This window comes from Aspergillus uvarum (genome assembly GCF_003184745.1).
Source record: "Aspergillus uvarum CBS 121591 unplaced genomic scaffold BO82scaffold_7, whole genome shotgun sequence".
In the NCBI taxonomy this organism is placed as follows: domain Eukaryota; kingdom Fungi; phylum Ascomycota; class Eurotiomycetes; order Eurotiales; family Aspergillaceae; genus Aspergillus; species Aspergillus uvarum.
Genome location: NW_020291304.1, coordinates 120752 through 135902, shown reverse-complemented (window position 1 = coordinate 135902; position 15151 = coordinate 120752). Strand labels below are relative to the sequence as shown.

The 15151-nt window shown below is 51.8% G+C and overlaps 6 protein-coding genes across 6 annotated transcripts; 1 reads left to right on the top strand and 5 right to left on the bottom strand.

Annotated features, from left to right (window-relative positions):
* Positions 1-936: 936 nt before the first annotated feature.
* BO82DRAFT_398688 (uncharacterized protein) lies at positions 937-2048 on the bottom strand (the record flags this gene model as incomplete). Its single annotated transcript, XM_025639046.1, has 2 exons — positions 937-1963; positions 2029-2048. The coding sequence occupies 2 exons, from the start codon at positions 2046-2048 to the stop codon at positions 937-939; spliced, it is 1047 nt and encodes a 348-aa protein (XP_025495458.1).
* A 1196-nt stretch (positions 2049-3244) lies between these two features.
* BO82DRAFT_361702 (uncharacterized protein) lies at positions 3245-4240 on the bottom strand (the record flags this gene model as incomplete). The annotated part of the gene is made up of 1 exon (XM_025636825.1): positions 3245-4240. The coding sequence occupies one exon, from the start codon at positions 4238-4240 to the stop codon at positions 3245-3247; it is 996 nt and encodes a 331-aa protein (XP_025495457.1).
* Positions 4241-4666: 426 nt separating this feature from the next.
* Positions 4667-5584, bottom strand: BO82DRAFT_248280 (alpha/beta-hydrolase; the record flags this gene model as incomplete). The annotated part of the gene is made up of 1 exon (XM_025630849.1): positions 4667-5584. A coding segment is annotated over one exon (918 nt), but the record flags the coding sequence as incomplete, so codon positions are not given.
* Positions 5585-6874: 1290 nt separating this feature from the next.
* BO82DRAFT_263710 (exonuclease) lies at positions 6875-7441 on the bottom strand (the record flags this gene model as incomplete). Its single annotated transcript, XM_025630940.1, has 1 exon — positions 6875-7441. A coding segment is annotated over one exon (567 nt), but the record flags the coding sequence as incomplete, so codon positions are not given.
* A 2289-nt stretch (positions 7442-9730) lies between these two features.
* On the top strand, positions 9731-11426 carry BO82DRAFT_302421 (Clavaminate synthase-like protein). Its single transcript, XM_025632123.1, has 3 exons — positions 9731-10219; positions 10282-10348; positions 10422-11426. The coding sequence occupies exons 1-3, from the start codon at positions 9921-9923 to the stop codon at positions 11103-11105; spliced, it is 1050 nt and encodes a 349-aa protein (XP_025495454.1). The 5' UTR covers positions 9731-9920; the 3' UTR covers positions 11106-11426.
* A 1152-nt stretch (positions 11427-12578) lies between these two features.
* BO82DRAFT_380854 (uncharacterized protein) lies at positions 12579-14820 on the bottom strand. The gene is made up of 3 exons (XM_025637796.1): positions 14525-14820; positions 14427-14479; positions 12579-14345 (listed from the first exon to the last, which is right to left on the bottom strand). The coding sequence occupies exons 1-3, from the start codon at positions 14799-14801 to the stop codon at positions 12762-12764; spliced, it is 1914 nt and encodes a 637-aa protein (XP_025495453.1). The 5' UTR covers positions 14802-14820; the 3' UTR covers positions 12579-12761.
* Positions 14821-15151: the final 331 nt, after the last annotated feature.

Sequence of the window (15151 nt, the reverse complement as noted above, 5' to 3'; positions counted from 1 at the left end):
GGCGAAGACCTCGGATGCGGCGGGCGGGGACGCGGTGAAGAGGGGCTGGTCGGGTTTCTGCAGCGAGGTGAGCACGTTGCCCAGCTGGATGGGCCCGGCGGGCGGCGGCGGGTAGTCCCACGTGGGCGCGAAGAAGAAGTAGGGGGTTTGGTTGGCCATCACTTCTTTTTTTTTTTTTTATTATTCCTGGAATTGCTTTTGGGGTTTTCCTTTGTCTCGGCTTGGTTTTCTGGTATGGATTTACTGAACACGTGGGTTAGAGTAAATGAGCACATCTTGGAGGAGAGCGGTCGGTGCAACTTGCGGCTGACGGTCGAAAGGGCGGGGTTCGGGGCGCTTGTCTTACCTAGTCTGTACTAGTGATGCAGGCGCCACCTTGACAGTCTGTCCAGCCTTGGTGTATGCGCTCCTGGGGAAACTGTACTCAGTACTTTCTCAATTCTTTGTAAATTTAGAGTAGTCGATAATAAGATAGGATTCTTATTGTTGCAAAAATCTAATCTACTCTCATGTAAATAGCTGCCACGCGGTGGCCCAACTCAGCCACTGATCCCAGAAAGGACGTATAGGTGTAAGCTGGAGGGTTTAGTGCTGAGCCTTACAAACTGCCCTGCGGGAAGATCACGTGCGCGCATCATTAGGATCAATAGATCCACAGCTAGGGCTGATTCATGGGATGAATCAAGACTACAGGTAATGTTGACCGAGCGGCTATTGTTTTGAATGATTCCTATTGTTCTTTCTCTACACCAGGCAGCTCTCACCACTTCAGCCGCGCCGTGTAGATAGTTCCTTCCAGATATCCTAGAATCTACCATCTTTTACACTCTCCGTCAGACCGTTGCCTCAAAGACTATCTGCTATTCTCTTCCAAGATCTCTAAACTACAATATAAACTAACAAAGTCAAGTGTCACAACGAACGATAGCTCGATATTCAGGCCAAGTCAAAGGGATCGGGGCGTTTACACCAGTCCCACTGCCCCCACCTCAGCCGCCAATTGTATCTTTTCTGTCTGACGTCGACCGTGAATTGCCCCCCTTCGCGCCCCAATTGTTGAAACTCCGCGCTCTCACTGAGTTGCTTCAGCCTCGAGAAAACATAGGTCACCAGCAGATTCCGCAAACAAGATCGCTCATCGTCACGAGGGAGGGTATGCAGGTACGAAATGCGCACCACTTCAATCAGATTGTGCACGTGGTCCTCGAACAACTCAAAATCTTCGAGTGTCGTCGCCAGCTTTCCTAAAACTAGATCCCGAAGGCGAGCGATGCCGTATTGATCCGCCAAGACGTATAGTTTGACATGGGCGAGAAGGTCGGGCGTCCGTGTTGTCCGGCGGTGGAGGGGTATCTTGCGAGGAGCATAGGCTTGCTTTCCAGCTTCGTAGGCTTGGCTCTGCTTAGTCGTGAGGGAGGAGTGCAGATGTTTGAAGGCATCGCGAGTACTAGACGGGTTAAAAATCCAAGGCAAATCCCGGGCGACCGCTTCTGAGCCAGTGTCTGGTTGTGAAACTGATCTGTCTAAAGTGTTTGGGGGTGCTGGAGGTCTCCAAGATTGACCGGAGATTTTGTTTCTAACACTTGACAGGCGCGGGGCGAAAGAGCTTGCTTTAGGCCTCCAGGATTTGCTGTAGATTCTTTTCCTATCACTCGACAGGACCGGGGTGAAAGGGTTTGCATGAGCCTCCGACGGAGATTGATTGGTGGTATCTGATGGCTGAGGAACCCTGATGATATTTGGTGGGGGCGTGTAGTCACCGACGTACGCGTACTCGCACAGCCGGATGAATGTGCCCTCCTCGACATCCGGCCAGTCGAGCGCGCTGAGCCCTTCTATGACCAGCCGCGCGTTTAGGAGGTTACCAAGCTCGGAGGAGACGCTTGCTAGGACTTCGGAGTGAACGGTGATCCTCTTCCCTTCCGCACCGACAGCGAATGTAAACAATCGAGATGAGATGATTCTGTTTGCAACGTTGAGTCAGCATTCGGCCACGCGGGACCATCACAACAGGGCACAAGGTCTCACTTGGCGAATTTTGTATCCATGGACGCAAATGACCGTGGAAGGATTCTGCAACTCAATAGAGAGAGGGGTTGAACGGGAAGAAAAGCGTAGCGTATCGCCGTTCTGAGTAGTTGGGGTCTATGTACTGAATGCCGGTGATCAATATAGTCACGCTGCCAGGTGGTGGACGGGGCAAATCAGGTAGCCAAGGAGCGGAATCAGAGGTAAATGAAGTAATGATATCGGTGTCTAGAATGATACGACAATCGTAGGAAGAATAGAATTCAAATTCCGATACAATGATCCTAAATGTAACTGCAATACATGAAGGATGAGGCATAGGGATCACTGTTGCGAGTAAAATAATTCAAATGATTGTTGCTCTGAGCTTGCCAGAGGTGAAGGATGGGTTTTTATTGACTACGAGAGGAGTGCGCCTGCCTCAGCTATGTAAGATCTCAGAGACATTGTGATGGGGAACTGCGTAAGCATGCGGCAGGATGGAGAAAGCACGATGTGGACCACCCGGGCTGTCAAACAGCCTGCCACACCTGGCAGCTTTGTGCTCTCAGAATTAGCAGGTTGGTAAGATGGGGTTCATGGGAGCCGGACAATTCATACAAGCATAGTAGCTCATATAAGCAAGAAATTGCGCGACGATTCCTGCTTGGAAGGTGGCTCGTACAAGTGAGGCGGTGCATACGAACACGTTGGCCTACCTGAACAAGGTGGTCTAAGTAACCTGAAAGATCTCGCAGTTGCAGAAGTATTACATAACAGCAGAAATTATAGATACCAATCACAAGGATCATAGATGACTTCAAATCAAAGACGCCTTGAGCACTGATAGTCGAGAGCCAGCTACAGTATATAGGAGTCCTGGATATCCACTAGGTAATGAGCGCAGCCACTCACTTGTCACTTGGTAACCAGTCCCTCATGGGGCTCAGCATTTAACATACTTCGTAATCATGGAATGATCTCGTAAAGCTGGTATAAATCAACATAAATCCGTAAAGAGCGCAATGGTCAAATCAACATCTTTTCATCAGATTCTAGCAAGAGTTGAAAAACGGGGGAAAAAAGATATGTAGTCCCAATAGGGTGGAAGTCTAAGAGAGATGTGCTCAAATCGGTAAAGCAAAAGAGACCTAGACACCCTACACTTCACGAAAAAGCGACCTCAGGTCACAATCGCCGTCTTTATCAAGCTCTAATTCCCGTCCAAATGAACGTATCAGCGGTAAGGAGTCAAGGCTCGAATGCCCATAATCTCATCGTGAAGATGCACCGTTAAATGGGCGATGGCACTGGGCCCCAACCACGTGGAACAGAGAGGGCACTTCTCATCCACCAGATCCCTCCAGTCATGTTTGACCATATGGCCCTCCCAAGCCGCGACCGTCGGAAACGCCGCGTCCACGCTGCATTGCTCATGCAGGCAAATGTACGGGTGGAAATCGTAGAGCACATGGTCCCGCCAGGGCGCCGGCGCACAGATCGCCGCGGGGATGAAGTCGCCGCAATACGGGCACTGCACCTCCTCCTCCCCGGGGCTTGGCGCTGGCGGGGGCGGGAAGTTACCGCCCGGCGAGCTGTGGTCGTCCGTCTGCGGCCGGGGGGTGCCACCCGGCGTCTCGCGCCGCTGCCATTGCAGAAACCGCCAGCGCACGAGCTTCGCGTCCGCTAGCCGCTCGTGCAGCGCGGGGCTCGCGTCCGGGTACGAGGTGCGGAGGCTACGCAGTGCCTGCTGCCGGTAGTCGGCGCTGCGGTCGTCACCAATCTCATCAGGAACATCGTAGTCTGGACTCGTGAGGATGAACGGCGCGCTTTCATACGTCCGGCCCCGTTGTCCGCCGCGGAGGGTCAGCAACATGAACTCGATCCAGTGTTTGGCTTCTGTTTGCGCTTCTTCGAAGGCGAGCGTCGCTGCGTCGCACCAGATGCCGTTGTCCAGGGGACTGGCCTGCGAGAGGGCGACCTCCACGTTGGCGAGCGCGTAGGCGACGCTGAGCCGCGCCATGGGCAGGGTCCGTAGCTTGCTGGTGCACGATGATTGATAGTCGGTCAGGAATTGGCCCTCGAGTTCCAACCATCGCAATGGGTCTCCCGGTCCCGACCGGGACCGCGGGATCGCCTTGTGGAGTTTGCTGCATCGCAGGACTTGCGCCGTGAGTTGGGTGTTCCTGGGAATGGCCACTGTTAAGGTACGGGGGACTGCTTCTGCCGACATTGGTGGGTTCTTGGTGGTTGGACAACTTATTATGGGAGATGATAAACATTTATGATGATGTACAAGCCGGCATATATACCTTCTGCTGGCAGCGCATGGGCCAACGTCTTGAAGATGGTGTACAATGGAACATCGAGTAGGGGGGTTATTATAATGAGAAGAATGACTGGGTTGCGCATGGTGCGTCCAAACAATAAATCTGAAGATCAGGATAAAGGAAATCTACTGCTATGTGGATGAAGTTTGCCAGTACCAAATGCGACTCAAAGGAAGTCACGGACTAAGGTAAGAGCCATGAAGTATCCGCCCCCTGCGATAGATAAGGCTAAGCATGAACTCTGGGATTATGGCACTAAAGCAATATGTAGAGCTCATCACTTACTGCATTTCGTTGATCCCCTCGACACCGTGATAGCTCCAGGTTTCCTCGTCTTGCGCGGTGCCGAGCAGCAGGAGCACCCTGACAAAGTCGCCGGCCTCGAGCGCGGAAAACCCCAACTTTGGGAGAAAATCGCCGTCCACGACGGGGTTAGGCCGGTTGAACGTGGTGAGGTCCCTGCTGAAAACTTCGGAGAGAGTGGCGGCCGAGACACGGCGTAGACAATCCAGCGTGCTGCCCGAGACGGCATCGGTGCAGTTCGTAGCATTCAGAAAGGCCTCATACAGCGGCTGCCAGTTCGTGGCCGCGACGGAGGGCCACATCAGCATGGGACTGCCACTCTGGGCGATCGCAGCGCGGAAGAGCCCATCGTCGCGGCCCGCGTAAGCTAGCAGCTGCAAGCCGACGCTGAAGGCGCCTGCCTCCTGACCCCAGATGGTAATTTTGGTCGGGTCGCCACCAAAGGCCGCGATGTTCGGCACCCACTGCAGCGCCAACCGCTGATCACACAAGCCCAAGTTGGTCGCTCCCTCGCGCGCCACCCCCTCCCCATAGAGGAATCTCCAGTAGCTAAGTCGGTAGTTCAGCGTCATCTCGACAAACTCCTGCCCGTTTTGCACCTCCACCTGCAGCAAAGATATCATATTATAGCGCGGGTCGCTGCCCGCCCCGTGCTTGAAGAGCCCCCCGTAGATATACACCACCACCGGGAGTAAGCCCTTAGACGAGGACACATTGAATACCCGTACTACATTCAACGTCAGCCAATCCTCCGACACGTGCTCGCCATTAGCCATCTGCGTCGGCCCATACCCGTAGCACATGGGGCCCATCTCCGTCGCGTTGTGCTCGCCTACCCAGGAGGTGTTGAGAGAGTGCGGTGGGCGGAATCGCAGCTCGTCTACAGGGGGCTGCGCATATGGGATACCGAAGAAGTAGTCCTGACGCCATTTGGGCTGATGGATGCATAGTAGGTTCCGTTCCGCGTTTCGGCAGCAGGGTGCTACACAGAGGAGGAGGAGGGGGAGGAGGATGAAAGGTCTTGTCCACGGCCGACTTTGAATCCCTCAGCCGTGATGGTCAAAGCCGCCAACCCGAAGGTGTAAAGTCCACGCATATGTGAGAAAGACCTGGAGATTGCGCTGTGCAGGTGTTTCCCCGTCCAGGCAGGGGATGCCTAGATATACCCACGGCACTTAGAGCGCTGTCGTTGGCTCCCGCATAGATACATTAGAAAAAAATCTCCGGCTCCGGCTAAGTTTGCGGCAGATCGTGCGCTGCATGCCACCGAGTCAACATTGGCTTGTATGATCTTGTCATTATCGATGTACCAGTATGTAGCCAAGGCTACAAGGACTGCGGTAATTGGCGTCCCATTTTTGCATGGAGACACTACTCCGACAGGGTTCGAGCACCTGAATGACTTTTCGATCAAGAATTAAATGACAATTTGTTGAGGATTAACAGGTCGTGGTGTTGAAAGTGATGAAAAAGGTCTATTCTACGAGAGGGATTATAATCCGACAAAGGTTGTTAAAGATGGTGGATTTCAGGCTATCTGGAAGGGAGTGTTATAATACACATAGTACAGAAAGGATAGTGGCCACTCTGCGGTGTATACCTTTTTTAAGCCCTTTACGTCTCTCTCAAAGCTCTTTTGATCCCCTCAGGGCCTTCTTGAACACGTGACTATATAAGCCCTCTTCACATTAGGACTTCCAGGATCTTTTTCGAGTTGTCACAAGGGATATCTTTTACTATACTTTCAGTATCGTTGTGGGAGTTATACAGAGGCTCAAAATCTTTAATTCTTATCATTCTACCGGCAGTTTGGTTTTGCAAAGCGGCCACCCCATCCTTCCGTACAGATGGCGCGACAAAAGTGGTGAGAGATTCCCAGCAATCGGAGGCCCGAGACTCCGAACTAATGATACAGACTACGGTATCAGCAGAAGCCAAACAGACTCTTTCACTAACTAGAGCGGTGGCGGATACAGTGACTCCAAGCAAAGAACACATTTTATGTGTAATCAAAACGTCAAACAGTGGATGGCGACAACTCCCCAAAGCACCCAACCTCACCAGAATGTCGAGGGCTTCACCCCACAGGGGTCGCCAATGGAATCCGAACGAGACGAAAACGAGTCCCCACCAAAGTCGGACCAAGAGGCAGCGTCCGAGCCCTCGCTCTCCCTGTTGTCACTACCAGACAGCCCCAAGCCAAAAGCTTCGTCGCGCAGTCTCCTCTCTCGGCGCGCCCACTCCCCCAAGAGAACTGGGTTCTCCAGCCCCCAGACTAAAACATCTCTGGTCGCCAACGCATCCTCGACGGCACTGTGCCCCTGACTACCGCCCTGGATATGTCGTCCCAGCATGTCCATCGCCAGGGTCTTCAGCCCCCACAGCCGCGGGAACCGCCTCATCTCTCCCCACTGCGTCGAGAACACGGCTTCGGCCGTGACAATCGCCGTGTCGACCACGCGCGGATGGATGATCCCCAAGGCGTTGAGATCGTTGTGCAGCGCATGCCCGATCAGCACCGTGTCGAGGTCGACGAACTCCCACAGCGAGTGGCGGGCCGCCCCCCACGACTCGAACGCCTGCCCGTGCTTGATGGCCGCGTTCATCTTCCTCGGCGTGATGCCCGTGACGCGGGTGTTCCAGTACGTCACCCGCCCCGCGGGCCGCACGTAGCGGTCGATGAGCACCTCCCCGGTCAGGAAGTCCACCGCTGCGAGGTAAGCCAGCGCGTTGTAGCTTCGACCCCGTTCGTAGGGGTCGTCCGTCATCATCATCTCGCAGTCGATGACCACGGCCTTTCTTGCTCGTGGTCTGGTGTGTGTGGGCGTGTGTTGGAAGAGCGACTTGGGGATCGCTTTGTTCCACGGTTGGTGCCATGTTGCCTCGGCTGTCGAGAGGTTGTACCCCTGTCTGCTGAGGCAGGTGGTTGAGTGGCAGCGTGGAAGGAGGCGTGCCAAGAGGGGGTCCTGCTTTGTCAGGACTGATGATGTCGTGGTGATGGTGGTGGTGGTAGTGATACTGTCACTCTTACGTAGAGTGACTGGCTCCATAGCCAGGCCGGATGACTGCAACGGCATCTCCATAGGGAGAAGTGATACCTCGCCCATGTCTGTCAGGTAGGCGACTCGAGGATGCTGCCGGTTCTTTGCATCCGCACAGCTCGGCTCAGAAGGCTGCGCGCTGGAAGTCGAGGCGAGAGGCTTTGCTGTCGTGCCTTCATGGGGTTGAGAAGGGCAAAGACATGACCCCTTTGCTGCTGATGTTGAGCCATGGGCGGCTCGTTGGTGCTGAGATACTGCATCTGCAGTAACGAAGGACTTCAGACAGCTCGTACAGGCGAGTCTGTGCCACATGGAGATTTGGTGCTCTCGGAGAAGTTCCACGCTCTCATAGAACTGCTGGCAGATAGGACACGTACGGTCTACTGCTGCGGTGATGCTTATTGGGCCCGGTTGTCTCGGGCTAGAAGTGATTTGAGACATGGTCGTTGTGGTGGTGGTGTTGAGGGTGGAGATAAACATAGAAGGTCAAGTTCTAAGTGGTTGGAGTTGATGTTACGGATACGAAGAAGAGAAAGAGAGCTGGCTTTTGTCTCGGGGGTAGGTTGTAGTTTTGCTTCTCTGCAGGGTTGTCCTTGCGAGCGTTGACTCATAGTGTCTCGTCAGTCTACCATCATGCGATGATGCTTCGTAGAGAGAAAGACGGCTGGGTTACCGCAATTCCACGCTTCACGCTTGGCAGACTTTCCCAAGCATAGCAACCACAGGAGCAGCATTACGAGGGCTCTAGTCTAAGTCGAACTTTCATCGGTTTCTTCAAAAAGCCAAGCGAGGAAAATTCAGAGAACTGACGTAGTACTGCCAGGGCGCCGGATCGACCAACGAGGCGGATTCATCCATTTTCAGATCAACACTGCAAGGATGAGAAGAATCCAAAGCTACACAAACCATACCTCGAGAGAGGCTGGATGCTTCCATTTGCTGTAATCCGACGTGAGCCTTGAGATAATGTTTTTTTTACCTCCTGCATCGTCTCTGAGATACAGATACGAATTCGTGTAATCTCGGAAGAGAAAAGACGATATCATGGAAGTTTATTGAGTTCCCCGCACTAGTAGATGGTGCTTGAGATTCAATCGAGTTATTTCTCAAATATTAATGTAGATGAACTACCTAGCATCTACATCAACCTTGCCTGCTTCGAGTTTTCCGAGCCACACGCGATTCGTGTCATGCTTACTAGGTCATTGGACTTTTCGCTGGAGAGTTTATGTTGGAGTATATTTCCCTCACCCACGATGTAGAGGCTTAGAGATCCCGTTGGTCAGAATCAGTCCACTCTGGGTTATGTTGTATTTAGTAGTATTGAGGTAGGCAGGGTAGGTAGCATTACAAGATATTAGAGCGAAGGACCCGCTGGTTCCGTCTAGCAACCAATTGGAAATAGTTTCCGAGATGCGGTAATTTTATGTTCGATAACCACGCTCAATCTTTCAGTACCGGGACGTTCCCGGAACAAACTACCTTAAAACGTACCTTAAAAGTCAAGCGGGTCAAGATCTGGACCCTGACCCGGATTAGGGCTCGATAGGCACTTCCCTTTGGGTCTAGTGCCGCCAGGTTACCGGAACGACAAACCAAGACAAAAAAAGTCAACAGCGACCGACAGCTTGGAACCTTGAAACAAACAACAATGTTGTTTTTTTGAGCATGTGAGTGGATACTGCCTTTACCTCTCGGAGTAGAGTTTAGGTGGATGTGGAGTCCTTTTCTAGTGTTATCTGTGGTCAATCTGGAATGATCGCTGCAGAATGAGTTGTTGCATGCTTGATCAGCAAGGTCAGATAGCAAGTGTTCGCTGGATCGGTTGGAGAAGTCACATGTCGATGCAAATCTGGTGTGCTCGTGGAAATGAGACCTGTCAGATTCGGGAACAAGCGGTGAACAAACCATGATATTGGTTTGGTTCCGACTTAAGTCAAGCACGGCGCGGCATCTGCAATCCCGCCAGGAGAATTGCACGTGATGATAGGGATAAAAGCTTAAATTTGCTGTCCGTCAACACATGTGACGAAATCTTCTCCTCGAGCTGAAACTTCCCGCAAACGGAATATCAGATCTCGAAAGGCAGCTGTCAACCCCGATTAACTCAATTTGATCACCGTTCTTGGAAAAGAGACTGGCGTTTACACACCCCTCCCTATTGCTTAGTCCCCTGTCAGGCGCGCACCATACGCTCGTTGCATAGGACTGAGCAGCTGTCACGAAGGTCAAGTACACCATGACAATCCCCAGCAACGCGTCATCCGACACTCTCGAATTTCCTCCAGACCTTCCGGTCGCGAAGCTGCAGACTATCGAAGTGGGGAGGCTGCAAGCTGGCGACCAGAATGAAGCTCACCGTCTACTCGAGGCTAGTCGAAAGGATGGTGTCTTCTACCTAAATCTTGCATCTGCGCAGAAGGAAATTGTTCCGGTCCTGGATTCTGTCTACGAGCTTTCAGAGGGACTCTTTGACCTGCCGCTCGAAGAGAAATGTCTGTATGATGTGGATCGGTTGGGTAAGATGAAGTGCAATGGGTACGTTATGCTTCCTTATAATTGAAATCCTGCTGCAAACATGGCTAACGCGAGCTGATCAGGTACAAACCCGTGGGCCGTAATTTTGGTGGGCTAGAAGGAAAGCGCGATGGATTCGAGACCTACGTGGTAAGATCTGAGATCTCCTCTCATCCATGAAACTAATCAAAATCCATTTGATCATATCTAACAAACCCAAAAGATCCCGAAGAACGGAATCCTGAGCCTAAACGATCAGCAGGACTTTCCCCGCCCCCACCTAATCGACCAATACATGAATACCCTGCGACAATTTACCAACTTCGTCAATACAACATCCCAGACCATCTTCGACCAACTCTCCCACTCCCTACAGCTTCCCGAATCCGGGAACCTGAAGCGATTCCACCGCCCGTCCGCCCCATCACCCGACATCATCCGCCTCCTCAAGTACCAGCCCCAGCCCGCCGAGCAGCGCGGGGTCCCGCACGCCGCCCACACCGACATGGGCACGCTGACCTTCCTCTTCACCCGCCAGCCCGGGCTGCAGATCCAGAATCCCGGTGAGGAGTTTTGGAGATGGGTGCTGCCGCGCGAGGGCCACGCCATCGTCAACCTGGGCGACGGGCTCTCCCTGCTCACTAACGGCTACCTACAGTCCTGCGTCCACCGCGTGGGGCCTCTTCCCGATCGAGCTATGCCGACCCGCTATTCATTCGCGTACATGGTGCGCCCCGAGAATCAGACGGTGATGGCCGCGCCACAGACGGGATGCGTCCCTGCTCGTGACCCCGATGCGACGGTGCTGACGGCGCAGGAGTGGTTGGAGAAGAAGTACTCGGTACTGCGGTTGGATGCGCGGCCGGATGATCTGGTGTGGATGATGACGGGGCAGCAGAGCGGGTAGAGGTCTCCTGCGTTTGGATGGGATATGGTGTACAGTCAGTCAGCTTTGGACAAGGTGGTGGGGTGTGATTGATGTGTATTCTTGATTGTAAGGACATCTGATTTTGGACTCATCAGACCAGTTTTCAGGACGGTGGCGAGGATTTGGAAAACTGCAAACGCGTTTGGGAGAGAGCTGGCCGTGGTACTCTCTCCCGCGGCCATGTTAAGGGCAAACGCATCAATGTGAGCATCCACAGCGAGCTGAATCTCATTCTCCTAGTCTTCTGAGGTGTATCCTTCCGTGTTCGAGACCATGAAATGAGCGAAGACAGCGCGAGCCTGAACCTGATTCCAGAACAGACACGCTCCGACAAGTAGCCAGAGCCATGCTTGGACCAAAGACTTCATGGTTTCAAGAGTAGAGTCGTAGAAAGAGTGACGATAAGATTGTTAGGACGAGAGGAAAGGAAAGGACAAGGAAAAAAGGCGGCGTTCCTAGTAAGAGAAGCCAAGAAAGAAGAGCAGAAAGGGAAAGAACGAGCGCGAATTAGGCAACGAACTGACTTAAGGAGTGTCAGTCATTCTACCGGCCAGGAAATAAAAAGATCGGAAGAGAGAGAGAGAGAGAAGAGCTGTTTCTTGTAGTAGAAACCAGAAGAAGCGTTTATCTTCCCCAGAAGCATGCCATGCTTAAGGGATCGATGGCAGGCGCAAATCCTTGACAGTATGCACAAGATGTGATCCCCAATTCACCACGCGAAAATGTCACTATATATATCGTCGGCGTTCCTGAGTTATCCGGCCATGTTATCAAACGCGGTTACCAGGCTGCTCCACATATTGATATCTCTGATATCTCAACCATCGAGAACTACCAAGCAATCAATATTTCATCCCATATTGCCCAATCCTGAGTCTGTCGAAGATCCTTTTCACGTGACCTCGGACTTTACCACTTCCCGTGTGCCTGAGACCCTCCAGATACTACTCCAACATACACACCCTTTAGCTGTCACAAAAGTTCTCATATCGCTTACATATATATCTTGACCATGATCTTTGAAGCAAGCCATAAAATCAATAACCCAGGCAGGTTTCATATCCACAGCGTGTTGTTGGAAATCGAAGTCCCCACATATTCTATCTTGTCGAGCCAGGTTGACGAAAGCTAGATTTTTCTCCAGTCCGAAGCCCAGTCTATCTGTAATCATTGGGAATCAGATAGAAGGATGTGAAACAAGAAGTATCTTGAGAATGATACTGTCGCAGTATGGTGAGAAGAACGTCTACAATATATCATCTTACTCGCCTCCTGAGTCTAACCACAATGCGGCCCAAAAGAATCATCATAGATTAGAGATTACTATCGCATACAAGAACGAAGTAAAGCTGCTCAAAATAGCAGTGGGTGAACACATTGGCCGCGAGGGATAGCAACGCCCATCACACTACCAAAAAGCCAAGACCCTTAAATCACACCTCCACTCCAAGTGTTGGTCTCATCCCTCTGCTATCATGTCAAACTGCTTCAGACCATGGAAGTGGATTGGTAATCTATGCTCGTTAAGACACTTTGATATAACGTGGCCTTGCAATGCTGTCTGGCATTGCCCGCAACACGCGATCTGGGAGGAGAGGGGAGAAGAGGAAAAGGCGCAAAACAACTTGAGCCTGATTAATCAGGATAAATCAGATAACAGAAGTCATCAAACAAAGTATGCCAGCCATGGCCATCACGATGAAATTCCTGGGCAATAATGGCTCTTTCCTCCTTCATTCGCTTCCGAAATTGGATCGCCTCTTCCAGCATCATGAGCCCAGTACCCCGCGTCTCCTCGAATCCCTTGTTCGGTCCCTTCTGTATCCAGGTGGGGTTCTGCGGTGGAACATTCTGGGTGGAGCAGATTCGGTAGTGAGGATCCACCAGCCAGAGGGTCACAAACCTAAGACGACCGGGCTTTGCGGGATCGTGCAGAGTAAAAGATTCGGCTTTAGACCGCAGAGTAGAAGGCCAAGCGAGAAGTGCCCCGGCCCGTGAGATGGGAATAGATCCCAGTATTTGCAGGGCCGGTGGTGGCCTGTTGTCCTCGTCAAGAGCGATGGGCTGTTCAGGGATACCAAAAACTCGATCCATAACAAAACAGTTATCAGGATTGAAGCCAAGTATATCAAGTCTTGTTTCGTGCTCAAATGAAAGCTTAGCATCTTTGACATTGTCTACATCAATATAGCACATGGTTGTCGCGACAATGTGCTCATTGAGGATGCCGGGGACACCGAAGGCGGGATCTCCAGCATAAAGGGGCTGCTCCGGGGTAAGCTCAATACTAGAAGCCCGAATAATGACCTGAAGCCCCTGAAATTGATCTTGAAGAGATACAGAATAGTACTGATGATCGGGGTCAGGAAGAGGCGGGTCTCCGGAGCGCTTGCTATCATTGACTTTGGGTCGAATTGCCCGCCCAGTATTTTCCCCTGTTCTCCACTCATCATACGTGAATGAAATACCAGGTTCAATACCTTTGAAAATAGACAATCGTTTACTCTTCTCACACATCAAGTCTTGGAGAGTGGTGCGCGAACTCCAGTGCCACGGCTCCATACTGGCAAGAAGATCTTTGACTTTAGATTTTGTTGGGAAAATTTGGTACCGCTTTTCATGCTCGGGCAGACTGAGGTGTTCTCTGGTTTGTAAGCGGATTTCTGCCCATGTCTCCTCAGCAAAGTTCATATCAAATGATCTTGTGGCGTTAAGAAGGTGATAAGCCCGTGGTAGCTCAGTGCTTTCACGCTCGAAGTCATAGGTTCGAATGCGGATCGGTGTTCGGCCTTGCTTTCCGAGAATAAGCATCTCATTCCACGGCTGTATGGTGGTCGAGATGAGTCTCTCAAGTGCTTGGTAAGTCCCTTTTTCTTTAGGATTCAGGCCGTTGATGTAGGAGGTAATCTCGGTCTTGTCTCGACCCGTAAGCTTCACTTCGCACGGAAGCCACTGAAAGTTGTTTGACCAGTATTTAGGCTTCCCCATCCTTCGACCATCATTTGAGTTTCTTTCGTTGGGATGTAGTTCATAGACTTGTTCGGGCAGCTTGTCGGGAATCGGAGCAGTCTTGCATCGAGACTCATCATATAAGCCCAAGCCGCCGAGGTCCACTTTGCCTCCATCGATGAGCACCTTAGTCCGTCCATACACAAGAGGATACATAGATGGATCAACTACATGCCGGATGGGGCCTTGAAGACCAGCCTCCACGGGCGCCTCTTAAGAATCGGAGTTTGGTTTTTCTGTAGATGAAAAAAGAGGTTCCATGGCTGTTTGAAGATCGGCTAGAAGATTCACATCAACTTCCGCCTTAATAACTCGAGAGTCCGCATCAAAGACTGCCACGTGACCTTTGCGCTTAAAGTCAGCTGCTTTGTCTTACAGCTCTCTGCGACACCATTCCCAGCATGGTTGATCCAGGTCGAAAACAGTATTGGCTTTAACCCGCCATGTCTCGAGGGTATCGGGGTCGTCGCATTTATTTTCCCAGTCTGGCTGCTCCGTGACGTATGATATGAACTGTAGCATACAAACCTCCCGCAGGGTCAGTTGTAGACGCTGTCTCCAGTCTGCAATTCCATATGCGAAGCGAGAGCCCCTGGGTAGCTCATAGTATAGAGGGATATCATTAAATCCGGGAACCTGAAGAGGGCCATCGCCGCTATTGTCCATTTTTAGAAATTTCTGCGAGTGTAAACAAGAAAAAGAGAATGGGCTTCGCATGTACGAAGTGCGTGTGAGGAGCTGTGAACAAGAGCGAGAGCAGAGCGGTTGTAGAGCGCAACGTGAAGCCATGGTGAGAGGACGGCCAGGTAGTGTTGCGTTGCGGTTTCAGCAATGTTTAGACGGACGATGAAGGGGGAAAGGTGAATGAAGTCAGGTGACAAAATAAAACAAGTGGTAATGTCAATACACAGGAATGAATTTGTCAGCAGGGTCTCGCAGCTGCCATCCTTTAGCGGGGATCTAGCGGGTGTTTAGCTTGGCCGTAGCTTAACCATAGCTTGTCGCGCGCATCACTA